This window comes from Neolamprologus multifasciatus, chromosome 16, assembly GCF_963576455.1.
Source record: "Neolamprologus multifasciatus chromosome 16, fNeoMul1.2, whole genome shotgun sequence".
In the NCBI taxonomy this organism is placed as follows: Eukaryota; Metazoa; Chordata; class Actinopteri; order Cichliformes; family Cichlidae; genus Neolamprologus; species Neolamprologus multifasciatus.
The window spans coordinates 14,947,482-14,960,619 of record NC_140454.1 but is presented as its reverse complement, the minus strand read 5'-3'; the positions used below and the strand labels follow the sequence as shown (position 1 = coordinate 14,960,619).

At 39.0% G+C, this 13,138-nt stretch overlaps 1 protein-coding gene across 2 annotated transcripts in view; it reads left to right on the top strand.

Annotated features, from left to right (window-relative positions):
• LOC146500478 (cytoplasmic protein NCK2-like) overlaps positions 1 to 13,138 on the top strand; it is a 40,160-nt gene that overhangs the window by 13,077 nt on the left and 13,945 nt on the right. For both annotated transcript variants that reach the window (XM_085134464.1, XM_085134463.1), the window contains exon 2: positions 11,625 to 11,866. In XM_085134464.1, coding sequence (XP_084990590.1) covers positions 11,641 to 11,866 — 226 coding nt within the window. In that variant the 5' untranslated portion in view covers positions 11,625 to 11,640. The remainder of the gene's footprint in view (positions 1 to 11,624; positions 11,867 to 13,138) is intronic.

The window sequence follows — 13,138 nt, the reverse complement described above, 5'->3', positions numbered from 1 at the left end:
TTTGATTGTTGTGAGGCTGGAGGAAAAGAAACAAGCCCCCTGAGTAAAGGAAACAAATGTATGCACTCAAAGTCTGATGACACAGTCGTTTACAGTGATATTAGTTAGGAGATCTGCTTAATGAAGACTTATGCACATACTATTTTAAAAACAAGCCACTGTCAAAGGATGACTATGAATAAAGAATAAATGCTGTAAATTATCCACATGTGCACAGGGATGTAGAAGTTGTTCAACAGGTCTGCATTGAATTGCACCACTCTTTTTGCATTGCTATTACTACATCAGTCTGTTCTCTCTTGGGAGCTTCAATGTAGGATCTGATCAAAGAGAATAATTCAGGTCCATAGCCGAGGGAGGAGTAGAATGAAAACCAAATGGAGTTGAAGGCACAGAGAGAAGGTAAAACTTGGGATGGTTAATAGTCAACAGTGGTTCGTGTTACACAAAAAAGGATGGGTGTAGAATAGTTTCAGAAGACTTTGCTCAGTGTTCTTGTTTCCTCACTTTCTAACGTAGTCTTTCACAACATATTCTGAGAGTGTTGAGTATTAACATGAAATGAGTGCATTGGTTCATTGGGTGGTTATTTCCTCATACAACGCTGGACTGTTGCTAGTGCACGGCATGCAATCTTACCCCTTTTAAATATGTAATGCTTTAAGTCGAAGAAGCAATTTATACACACAACAGTCATTTTGAATTGTTTATCTTCCATGTTAATGTATTAAACTACAGTCCAATTGTGCATGCTTATGGTCACTGTACCCTTGTCAAGTTAGCTATTTGAGAGTAAAAAATATTAGTAAAAAATATTAGTAAAAAAGCTTTCAGATTCCCATTTTGCTTCTTTAATCATTTATGTTCCTGTTTTTTTTGTTTGTTTGTTTTTTAAAATAATACATCTAGTGGTGCACCTGTCCTAGAGCATTGTGTCAAGAGTTTAAACTTCCACTCATACTGGGGAAAAAACAAATTTTGTACTAATCCACTGAAGTATTAGGTTTTTGTTAGCACTTTGCTTTGTACTGACCGACAGACGCACACACGACATGTTTGTGCTACTGCTATAAAGTGTACTCGAGATCTAATGTTGCTCTGACAGGAACCTGCAGTTTGCAGTAAAATAGACGTCTCATTTTCTAGTTAAGGTAAAGGAGTGCATTAGAAGTAAGGGCTTGTTGAACCTGAGCTTGCAGTGGTCAAACATGCTTTATTATAATAACTTCCTGGAGGGTGTTGTATTGTGAGTAATAGTAGCAGCTACTTGCTTAGTTGTGAGCTATTGTTCCGTGATTTGTTTTCTGATGCCTTACTTTACATCAACATTGCAGATCAGGTCTTTTTAAACTATCCAACATTTTTGTGAGTCATGAATGGGACGCAGCAATTTCAAAAAGATATGAAACCAGTCTTTGTTTCCTGTAGTATGGGAACTTTGTGATGCAGTTCAAAGTGAAGAATGTTGATGGTGATTTAACTCTTGGGGAAAGTATTGTTTTTGCAGAGTATGTATATATCATTTCCAAGTTACTTTAATGAACACATAATCAGACAGGGTTTTTGACCATTTGCCAGCATATCTGTGATATTCTGTGGTTAAATTCTGTATTTAGGACTGCGACCAGATAATATCCTATATAAAAGTAGAAGGTAAAAGTAAAGTGAATAAATAATAAACGTTTAATAAAAATTAATTCTGTATTATTATTCTGAATTATCAACATTTTTTGCCATAGTTAGCAATGTGGACGTCATAGGTTTTTGTATGTGATGTCATTAAAATAACCATAGTTAATGACGGTTTGCCTTATAATTAATTATTCTGTGGAAGAACAGTTCATATTAAGAAGAAATTGTTGGGGGGAAAAATTGAGGGGTCCAGCCAATTTCATAGAAATGATTTGGACAGCTGTAACGAGGGAGTTGTATCTGACCTGTATCTGGTGCGTTTTTTCATAACCCCATTTATTCATTTATGAAGATGCCACAGCTTGCATTTTGATACACTGATTGCTGACAGGTGAAGAGAGAAAGATTAATCATTGTTACGGTGTTCTCCAGGAAACCTTGGGACTTGACAATTATGTGGACATAAATGTAGTTACAGACAAAACACACACCGCAAGTGCAAGGGTGCTGCCTCCCCTAAACGGCTAATCCCTCCCCCCCTCCCCAATAGAAAAGTCTTAAAAAAAAAAGAAATTTAAAAAAAGACCATTATTGTCAGGAATATTCTTTCTTGATGAGTATGGCATAGAGCCCAAGGTGATGACCCAGCATTCAAACCCCCGAGATCCCAATCCAATTATGCCTTTACGGAATGCATTATGAAGAAGTGCGAGCGGGCAAAACTCCACCCTACCACTCAGGGGACCCTAATGATGCGCAAACCCAGCAATCCTATATCTATATCCTTTTAACTTTTTATTATGAAACCTGGAGTTCCTACAAAAACACAAAACCAGTGGTTTTTATTTTGTGGCAAATTTCTGAACAAAAGGATATATTTTAAGTCCACTTCATTAACATTCTCTGTAAAATGTGTATATTTTTTTAATATATATAATAGATTTTTTTTTTAAAAAGTACCCAATTTAAATTTGACATATTTCCTTCTTGAAGTCACCTCCTTGTGCATGTCTGGACTGATCATGTTTTAGCAATTGTGTCTCAGCAGTGCTTATGTCCTGTATGCCAAAACAACTATTACAACTGTTCAACTTGAATTTAATTTTCAGGAAAGTGCTTGTTACATCTGGTTGGTGGTGGCCAGAAAATACTAGGATTTCCTGTGTGCTCTGTGCTGGCATATTTTGATAAACTGGTATGCATCGCAGGTCAGAACCTGGTCCTGGTCTGGTCCAAGGCCATATAATTGAGGTGCACAAGTAGTCTGAAAGGGAGTTGTATATTTTCAAACCTTAAATATGCTATTTTAGTGAGTAACACTTAACAGTCTTAATTATGAGGGCCAGATCAACTCTAGTTTCTGATCTCGATTATACATAGGAATAGTAGTGGTAGAATAGTTATGTTATAACTATATAGTTTATATTTTATGTCTTGCATATTTCCACAACCATATCCATAATCACATACTGTGTATGCTACCATTGTATATAGTGTATTATCTTACTTATTTTATATTTGTTTGTATTTTATTTGTATTTTTTGTATTTTCCTTCTGATATCTATACCTGAGCTGAGGTAATACAAAAATTTCCCTGCAGTGGGATCAATAAAGTCTTCTCTTATCTTTTAAGATAGTTGCAAATGACTTAAGGGACAAGAGTGGGAAATTCTTCTGAACTTGCCTGAGACATGTCCAGTTTTAAGATTTCAGTGTCAAAGTAATCCACTGATGGTCTGTGTCCCACTAACTTGATTGCTTTGAATGAATTAACACTTGTTTGAGTGATTTTACAATACTGAAACAGTCTAGAAAGAGCATATTTCTCTTGGCTTCTTTTCATTGGCTCCACGTTAAATCCAGAATTGACTTTAAAAACCTTCTCCTCAAATACAGAACCTTGTCCTAAATAATCAAGCCCCATCTTAATTTAAAGACCTCATAGTGCCATATCGCCCCAATAGAGCACTTTAGTGCTGGTTTATTTCTGGTTCCTAGGGTATTTAAAAGTAGAATGGGAGAAAGAGTCTTCAGCTTTCAGCCCTCTGAACTGCTCCCAGTTTGGATTCAGGAAAAAGACATGCTCTACTTTTAGGATCACACTTAAGACTTCGATAAAGCTTATAGTTACGACTAGATCGGGTGACCCAGAAGCCTTCTTTAGTTACGCTGCTAGGCTTAGGATACTGTGGGCTTGTCATGATGCACTGAGCATTCTTCCTTCCCACTGTTGCCCAAGTAAACCATCTGTCCTCTGCTTTGGTCTACTGCAATCCACACACATAATGCAGCAGACATGAACACAGGATTAAGCAGTTTTCACACAGGGACTCAATCCCTGAGCTTTTCTAGACATTACTTGACGGAGATGCATTTGAAAACACAAATATGCAACCCAGTCAAATCAGTCGTAGCAACTCTCTAGTATGATGTAGGTCAGTGTGGCGCGAGATTGAGTAAAATTGTGATGGTATGAGACAGGGCAGGGAATAATAATAGTAGTTGCAGGTAGCAAGTGGTCATCATGTGTCCTGCATACCTGTATCAGCATACTCCAAAGCCCTTTCCAGACTGCAATACAATTAACCAATATAAAGGCTTGTTTTTTTGAAAAAGCTTAGTGTTTGGGCACCACTTTAGTCTTGACGTGCAGAGTGCAGATCCTTGGAGGCATGGTTTATGGTGAGGGATTAGAAAAATAGTCTGGTGCACTTAATTAAACATGTCTGTAGCTTAAAGCCAGTGCACCATCTTTGGTGTTTGGCTTGGAAGTGACCCTTTTCACACATTTTTTTTTTCCCCTCTCTTTATCGCTCTCTCTCGAGCTTTGTCACACAAACACAGCATCACCTCAGGTGCTTTCTGTCTCCACTCCAATCGAGGAAAAACATTGCCATTGTACATCAAAGCTGTGTTCACTACACTCGCCCCACTGTGCTTTACAATGCTTGCCTTTTGTTGTTCTCCCAAAGAAGATGAATACTATAGTATCACACTGTTAAAAATAGAGACTGTCTATTCCTTATGTGAACCAGGGCTACAAAACTGGATAAAACAGATACAAGAAAACAATGCTAATAGGTGATGCCATGGAGCGGGGAGAGGTTGTGCACAGAGGTTTGGGTTATGAAATTTACAGAAAACAAGGTGCACAGTAGAGCAGTGTCATGTGTTTGGAGTGCAGAGAGGTGTGCAAAGTGAACAAGCTCTGCGCTGTTATCGAAGGGAGTTAAAGTAGGCGTCAAGGAGTAGAGAAAACAACCCAAGTTAGAAGTCAGCTATTTAAGCGTGAAGAGGAGAGAAAATAGGGAATTTAGCAGGAACTCGATGCAGTAGGGATTCAGTGTTGTTTATCATCGTTCACTGCAATCATTATGATGGAATAATGATATAAAATTAACCTGATTTCACTGCTGTGTTGCTAAATTAAGAAATGCTGATTAAAACAGCAACTCGCATAATGCAATCATTAAAAAAAAGTTTAAATAGGAAACGCTTAAGTAGGAAAAACACCACCTGCCATTTGTCTGCAGAGATCATGTGTGATGCAGGGATTGGTAAGGCACATCATGTACTGCTGTAGTAATCACTGATTTGTTGATTAGTGGATATTGTACAGTTGTATCTTAACATCAACAGATTAAATAACACTTCACATTCAGAACAGATTCACTGTTGAGATTAAGTGTTAAATATACATTTTTATGTAATTTCTAACATGAAATACATAAGTTATCATCAAATATGTTAACACCAACCTTGTTCTTTAATGGTGTCTTTATAAGGCATTTGGAAACACTCTTCTGGTTCCACCTCCTTTTTTTTCTATTTTAAACCCCTGCGAGTGAAAAAGGGACCACCCATGATTATTGTCACGGAGATCGATTTAACAATTTTGGCTCTGTATAGGAGAGAAAAGCTGAAGTCATGACAGAAAATAAAAGTGACATGTGAAAAATTGCTTATAGAGAGGAAGGTCCTGTTAAAGAAGGAAGTTTCTTACATTGGTTTTTAGGCAGCTTAAGATTTATGGTTGTGTTGTGACACTGCAAGATTGCTTCATCAGTGGTTGAAGTGAACTGGAGTGATTCTTATTGATTATATAAAAATGCACAGTATGCTATGGCAACTACAAATTTCAATGTATCTATTTTTTTTCCGTTTTTCAATTAGTCTTTTGGTGCTTTAATACATACCCTAAAACTTCCATGACATTTTTTTGTTTGTATTTTTGTTTGTTTTTGTTTTCTGGTTTGGTTTTACTCGCTACCACTGGCACATTCTGTGTATATGCAAAAGGTATCAAAAGCCCTTACTCACACTTACAGTGCTTTTAAACAAGCAGGCCCCAAAAGCAGAAGCAGTTAATGCTCTCATTAATACAAACACCCAAAGCTTTTAATACGAGTTGACATGCTGGATATAATTTGGCGCATTTGTGAAGACTATTGCCATCTGTGTGCTGAATGCTCGCGCTCCAGCTTGGCTCATGGGAACAGTCGAATGCTTTTCTGCTAGAGCAGCAGGAATTTTAGTATATTGCTTTCAGAGGGTTAAACAAAAAACTTTCTAAACTCTGTTTTCAGGTGGCTGCATGCACCTGAATTGCACAAGCTCAGCATATTAACTTGTGGCTTGTGTGCATGTAATCATATTTTGTTTGCGCAACGTAGCAACAAAAGAGCATCATTTTAGTATTTTGGGGCTGTGTGTATTTGTAATTATAGTTTAAATAGATTCACTCTGCAGGCACAGAGGATTTGGAACTTTAATCACAGGCTATGTCGTACATAAACTGATCTTACATAGAGGGGAAAAAAAACTTTAAAAGATGCTAAAAAGGTACTGAATGCTAAATGCCCCAATATAAGGCAATTGAAGTACGTAATGATAGTAGGATGCTTAAGCCTGCCTTTGATTTTGTTTAATCTCATCCACAAATCCCAAACTTAAAAGCACAGTGCTGGATAGTGTAGTATCACTTTAAAACCTCATACTCAAACGTTTATTTGGCTTTACTTTTGGATACTTCTGTTTATATGTTTCTTTTGGGGTCTGCTGCTCAGACTCAATGGAATCATCAGAAAACAGGGCTGGATTTTTAGGGATGTTATTACTAGAGTTGGCTGTGTTTGTTCTCTGGTTTAGATTGTGCTTTGCAGCTTTGGAAAAGTTGAATTTGATAAAGCCTCCTCTGTCTTCAGATGTTCAGTCATATGGTGTTGTGATAGCAGGCCGGGTTCTATTTGTGTGGTCTGAGTGTGCCTTCTTCTCAGTCCTATTTTGAGAAGACAGCAAGAAGCGCTTTTGGTGTTGTATTGGAGCTGTCCTCGAGTGGTTTGAGTTTGGTGCTTTTTTTTTCGTCTTCTTTTTATTATTTTGATGGCATCCATGTGTATAGCGCCCATTTATTTTCCTGAAACTGAAGAGCACTCGCCAACCTCAATACGGAGGCAGATGAGCTCATATCATATACCACACCCTCTGTTGAAGGGCTGTGAGAGACAGAAAATGTACTTTGTGTGTGAGTGGGTGATGCACTGAAAGCCTATCGAGAGGATGTAACATATTTCTGTTTAACAACGTAGCTGCCACACTTTTTCAGCCTGCAAAACTGGGGTAAATGAGACGGCAGCAGGCATACATGTGGAAAATATTGTCAACACTGACTGTATGTGAAAGGCATTGAATGCTGCTCTGGCATGGTTATGTTGCTGGAGACGAATCATTCTGTGAAGAGGACCATTAGGCCTCGTTAAATTGCAGAGCCTTGTCCAGAGTGGCTGTAGCAGTGAATCTGGCTTCCTCATGTTTCAGTCTGTTCAGTGCACTCCAAATGCTTCCGACACTGATCACCAGCAGGGAGTAAAGCAGTCCTCCTTCCTGTGAGAAGCAACTATTGCAAACTGTGGAGTGGAGGGGGAGGTGGAAGTGTTCTCCCATTGGCTGAATTTTGGCTAGCTTTGACCTGAATGCTGAACACGGAAAGCTCTGCCAGACGTTTTCTCTTTTTTTTTTCACCCTTTAAACATCCTCTCTTTTTTCATAATCCTCTTTTACTTTCACCCTCTCTTTGTGCACATTTGAAAGGGCCTCTAACACCCCCTTAGAAGAGAGTTGTGAAGTACTGGTGAAGCCCAGCTCAGCAGTCTGCTGCTCATATTTTCTCTCATAACTCTCTTAGCAGAATAACGGGGGGTTATGAGAGAAGCACTCAAATGTGTGGCTCCCCCCCCCCCCCCCCCCCCCCCCCCTTTCAAATTCACACTCGCCTAAATTGGTTTATTTCCTTTTCCTGTATATTTGTGTGCGTTCATGCAGAGAGAGACCTTTTTGTTTAGCCACCTGTCTTGTTTGTTAATAATACCAAGGAAGCCATTTGATCCTATTAAATGCCAATTCTTTCTAATTTTCTTTCTTTAGCAGATCCTGTTTTTAAGCTCAGTTCACTGTATCAAAAAAGGCATTCAGACTGATTTCTGTATTAACTGCCTTGATGGATTTCATTGCAACAGCAAGAGCAATGTGGGTATCACAGTGAGCTGTGATACAGCTGCCACTGTGTCATACATGATAGCTGACAGAGGATGACAGATTTTATTTGAAGCAGCATTGCCATCACTCTGCCTGATGCAAGGATGGCAAAGAGACAGAAATTGGCCTAATGGTTGATAGGTGGTGACCATCATGATAGGATGGTGGGAAAAACGGTCACATATTCAGTTATTCTGGTGCAATGTGTAACCACTTTGTTTTGCTGCTGTTCAGCAGTTGTGCTTTGTATGTTTAGTATTTTCCAACAACTTAAAAAAAAAAAGCCCCAGGACCTAAGCAGTGTCTGCACAGACATCTGGATGGTAGCTTGCAAGGCAGGAAGGCTGTAGCTGTTAATACGGCTAACTTTAGTCCCAATCTCCACACTATTGCATCATGTCTGTGCAACGTTATACCTACAATTTAAAACGTGGTTTGATTAATGAAGAATGTGATTAACAGTTTCAAATGGATCTTTAATGTTTTAATCAGGCCAGTGTGTCATTGTTACGGAGTTTATACTGACATTTAAGACTGTCTTAGTTTGGATTCGTTTTGTTATTTTGGTTAGCCTTACTACTCACTTATGTTTTTGCTCAAATACTCTCTGTAGTAAGCTGATATCAACAGATACATAAGGCTGACTCATTTCGCACTCCCCCATAACATGGCTGTACTGTGGCTTTTTTCATGTGTTTTCTACCTGTTTGTCACTGCAGCCTCATCTAATAATCATCAGTTGTTCCTTAATGAGTACTCGCTGGGGTGACACCAGTGGGGTGGAAAAAAGTAAGCACATAAAGTTCAGTTAAGTGCAGCAAGACCTGCTGTTACGCTCTAGAGTTTATACAATGGATTATATGTGACACTGACATTTTGTGATGACAGCAAATCGGTTGAGGGAACGAGTTGGTTGCATGTTCGCAGCTGTTAATTTGTTCTTCAAAAGTATAACCACGAATGAGCTCAGATCTAGGAATCAGTTCAAATTTAGTTGCACTACAAGCGTGAAAATGACTTTCAGCTCAAAGGTCTGAGTGAGTGTAACAACCACTCTTGTGTAGAAGTGTGGCCAGATTTATTGCTGTTGAACGTTTCTTATGTGCTTTATACAACATCTTAAAAGCGACAACTGTACAGCATATAACCAATCAGACTTCCTCAGGTTTAGTGTAATCATGCAACCGAAGTAGCTTGGCCTAGAAGCTGTAGCCTGGGGCAGATAAAGGCCACAGCACGTTCACATACCTCCTGTCTCCTAGAAGAGTTGACGTCACTGTCCCTCATCTTGTCATAAATCTGCCTTTTCAATTTCCTGCCCTCTCCAAAGAAGCACAGCTGCTGCTTTTTCTGAAAATCAAACTGTCCCTTCTGTCTCTTTTTTTCCTACTGAATTCTTTGTAGTGCACTAAAAGTTGTCACCTCCTGGAAAGTTGAGTAATTTAACTTAGGGTGAACTTAAGCTATAACAGCATTGCACAAGCTTCCTCCTTTCCTTTCTTCTGTTGTCCGTGCTCAAGCCCGTGAAGAAATCCAGTTTGACAGCCTTAGTGACAACAAGCAGAGACACATTCATGAGTGCAGATTTCATCTGCTCAAACTGTTGCATTTCAGTTTTTATTGTTCTGTTGCAGAGACAGAAAGCGGCTATTAGATGCTGTCGTGCAGTGACACACAAGCCTGCTTTCGGCTGTAACTGTAAGAATGTATTCTGTATCGGCTGCACTGTCTCTGCGGTCGTGGCCTAATTGAAGCAGAATTGAATCTCTCCGGTTGAAAAAACAGCCGGAGCTTTAGAGTGCTTCCATTTGCATTTCATAAAATGTAGCCTACCCAGAAGATATCAATCGTTCCACCAGTAATGGAATCTTTTTATACGGTCTAATTTGTGCAGCTCCTCTTCTCATGAGTCATAAATCTCTTTTGTGGTTGTTCTTTATCTGTGCTATGCCCTCTCATTAAAGACTAAAATGTAAATGATTATAGGCGTAAGGGAATATACAATCCCCCTGCATTATAAATATGTGCTGCTGATTGTTCCCCTTGTGTCCAGTCCATGTACTGTTGTGCTCATATATGCATACATATGCTCCCCATGCTTGTGCTTATCTGTTTTGAACCCTGAACTTTGTTACTGCTGTAATTTGGTGCCTCACAATAGCTCCCTGATAGCCTTACATTAGATTAGACTGTAGATATCAAACGGGCAGTTTTATTTGATTAAGTTGCTTGGCAATAGATGGCAAAAAAGCTTTATAACACCCCTTTCAACTGTCAATTATTTAACTTATCCATATCTTCAAAAGGCTCCTTATAATCTCCACTAATTTCTCGTCAGTCATGTCTTGAAGTAATCGAGCTTCCACTTGTAGACTCCTTACTTGGCAGAGAGCTAAATATAAACTGGATTGTTAAGATGGTTCTCATACCATGAGGTGGCTTTTATCACAGAGCGGATTTTGACAAACTGGAGTAAAAAATTCCATCAAACATTCCTTATATCTCTGTGCAGATTCCCCCAAATTTGGTTGCATCATAAGTGATTCCTTGTCAATGCCTCACGTCGAATGACCTTACCTAAGGCTTGGTGAAGTAGAGCATGTAATTGCTCACTGTCTGTCAGAAAAATCTAATAGGCAAAGTAATGTGGATGTGTGTGCGTGCTAGAGAGGGTGAATTCAAAATGAGCACACAAATTGATTTTGTGTGTTTGTTGTTTTGTTCCAAAGAAGTCCTTTGAGAATTATTATTTATTTATTTTGAGGGGTTGATGTTTTTAGCACCGTTATCCTGAAAAAGAAAAAGTTTGCCAGTAAGAATTTCATTAGCAGTTTAGAGAGTTGTTCTAGTCTCCATCCAATGAATTATCTATTTAAATTTTGATTAAATATGACTCACAAACATGAGATTGTCATATTTAGCTTACTTACGTAATCTAGCCTTCTGATAGACTGGAACCCCCGTACAGGGTGTATGCAGAATAATGTCCAGTGTGAGCTGGGATAAGCGATTTAATAACTTTGTGCAGGGATGAGTATGGATTATTTTTTTTATGACTTCTTATGTGTCACAGCAGTGCAGAGCCTCACATAAACTCACCTCTAAATTATCCTTTGCATTAAGGGGAAAAAAATACATATTTTGACTTTTTGTAAAAGATGTTTTTGCAGTCTTTGTATTTGTCATTGTTAATAATGGTGGACAGCAAATCTGGTTAATAAGTAACAAAGAACAACTCTATGGTTGTGATTTATAGATGAAATATAACTTGCCTAATGGCTGGAGTCAGGTGATGAGTCAGAAGCGGTATTTCCTTATAATAATTAACTTATGTGCTTACTAATAGCACATAAGTTGCTGTGAATGTATATGTATATACTGATGTACACCATTTGTATGGCAGTTCACAAAGAGTTTTAGTCCTTGGCTCACTCCAGGTTTCTCTTTCTCCCCACAGGAGGACTCCATGAAAGATGACAGAGGAGGTGATTGTTGTAGCCAAGTGGGACTACACGGCCCAGCAGGACCAGGAACTTGACATCCGTAAAAATGAGCGTCTCTTCCTCCTGGACGACTCGAAGACCTGGTGGCGTGTCCGTAACGCCTCCAATCAAACGGGATATGTGCCATCAAACTACGTCGAGCGCAAGAACAGCCTGAAGAAAGGCTCACTTGTGAAGAACATCAAAGACACTCTGGGTAAGAGGAATTCAGTCACACGCTGCTTAGAAGTCAAAGGTTGCCTTGTGTGTACAAGTTGCTACTGCCAGGAGATTATTCTCAGTAAAAGTAGAAAATCTCTGCATCCTCTTTTCAATACTCTGTGCGCCGTGGTGGAGGAGATAAGATGCGGTGTTAAGCAGTTGTCTGTGTGTGTGCACTTGTGTTTGCTTGAATTCTCTCTCTCAAAAAAAGTAAAATGATTTCTTCACCATGTCTACCTCCTTGCTGGGAGCTGTTACTGTGCCCTGCAGGGATCTTGTTGAGTTGTCCATTGCTCTCAGCTGTCAGCACTCTTGTCTCTCAGTCCCCATTCGTGACTTGAATATATTAGAAATTATATGTTGCCATAGCTGTCAGCTTGTGACAGGGATTGCAGAGAATATAGTATGGCTGAATGAATTAAATACATTTACCATTCACCATTTAAGCACCCTGATCAAAAATAGAGGTTTTCTTTGTAATAGCCAATTATAAAAACAATATGGATGAAAGACAGCAAAGTTTTGTCTGTTAGCATCAAGTATGACAAACCTTTAAAAGAAAATAAGTGTAATTCTTTTATGTGCTTGCCTGTCTTGCAATCAAGACATCAACAGAGATATAGTAGAGTTTATATGTGACCTTATGCATAATACAACAGCTTAAAGTGGCATAGACTGAATATGTGGCACACAGGGCTTTCACACGTGCCGGAGAACATTGACTTTAACTTTCTGTACAGTAGCGGATGTTGGTATTTTGAGACATTCCTAAATTAACGGTGAGCTCCTTAGTGCGGCTGCACAGTGGAATCTATTTCTGAGCTTTCAGCTACGGCTCCAAAATATGATCTGTGATGGCTGTCAGGCATCCTGGTATTTGTTTAATTTATTATAACTCGTAGCAAGACAAATAGTCTCACAATGGGGTCCTGTTAGATATCAAGTATTCGAATAGCACGTGTTCTAAGTTATTTTAACATATTTCTTTTGGACTTTAGGAGTAGGGTGACAAAATGATTGGAGAGAAGTTGCCCTGGAGTACAAATGCCACAGAGGTGACCACCGAGAAAAATAGCCTTCACAAATGAGATGGCCGATTGCTTACAGATTTGTGGTGTGTCCTGGTAAACAGCCGACATCAAGAAATAAGCCTGCTCTTGTTTTTTTTGTAGCAGGAAAAGAGCCGGAGGCAGAGCAACACTGAAATTCATCTGTTTTGACACTTTCAGTATGACATATCTTTTTTAAGAAGGAGAGAGAGGCTGAT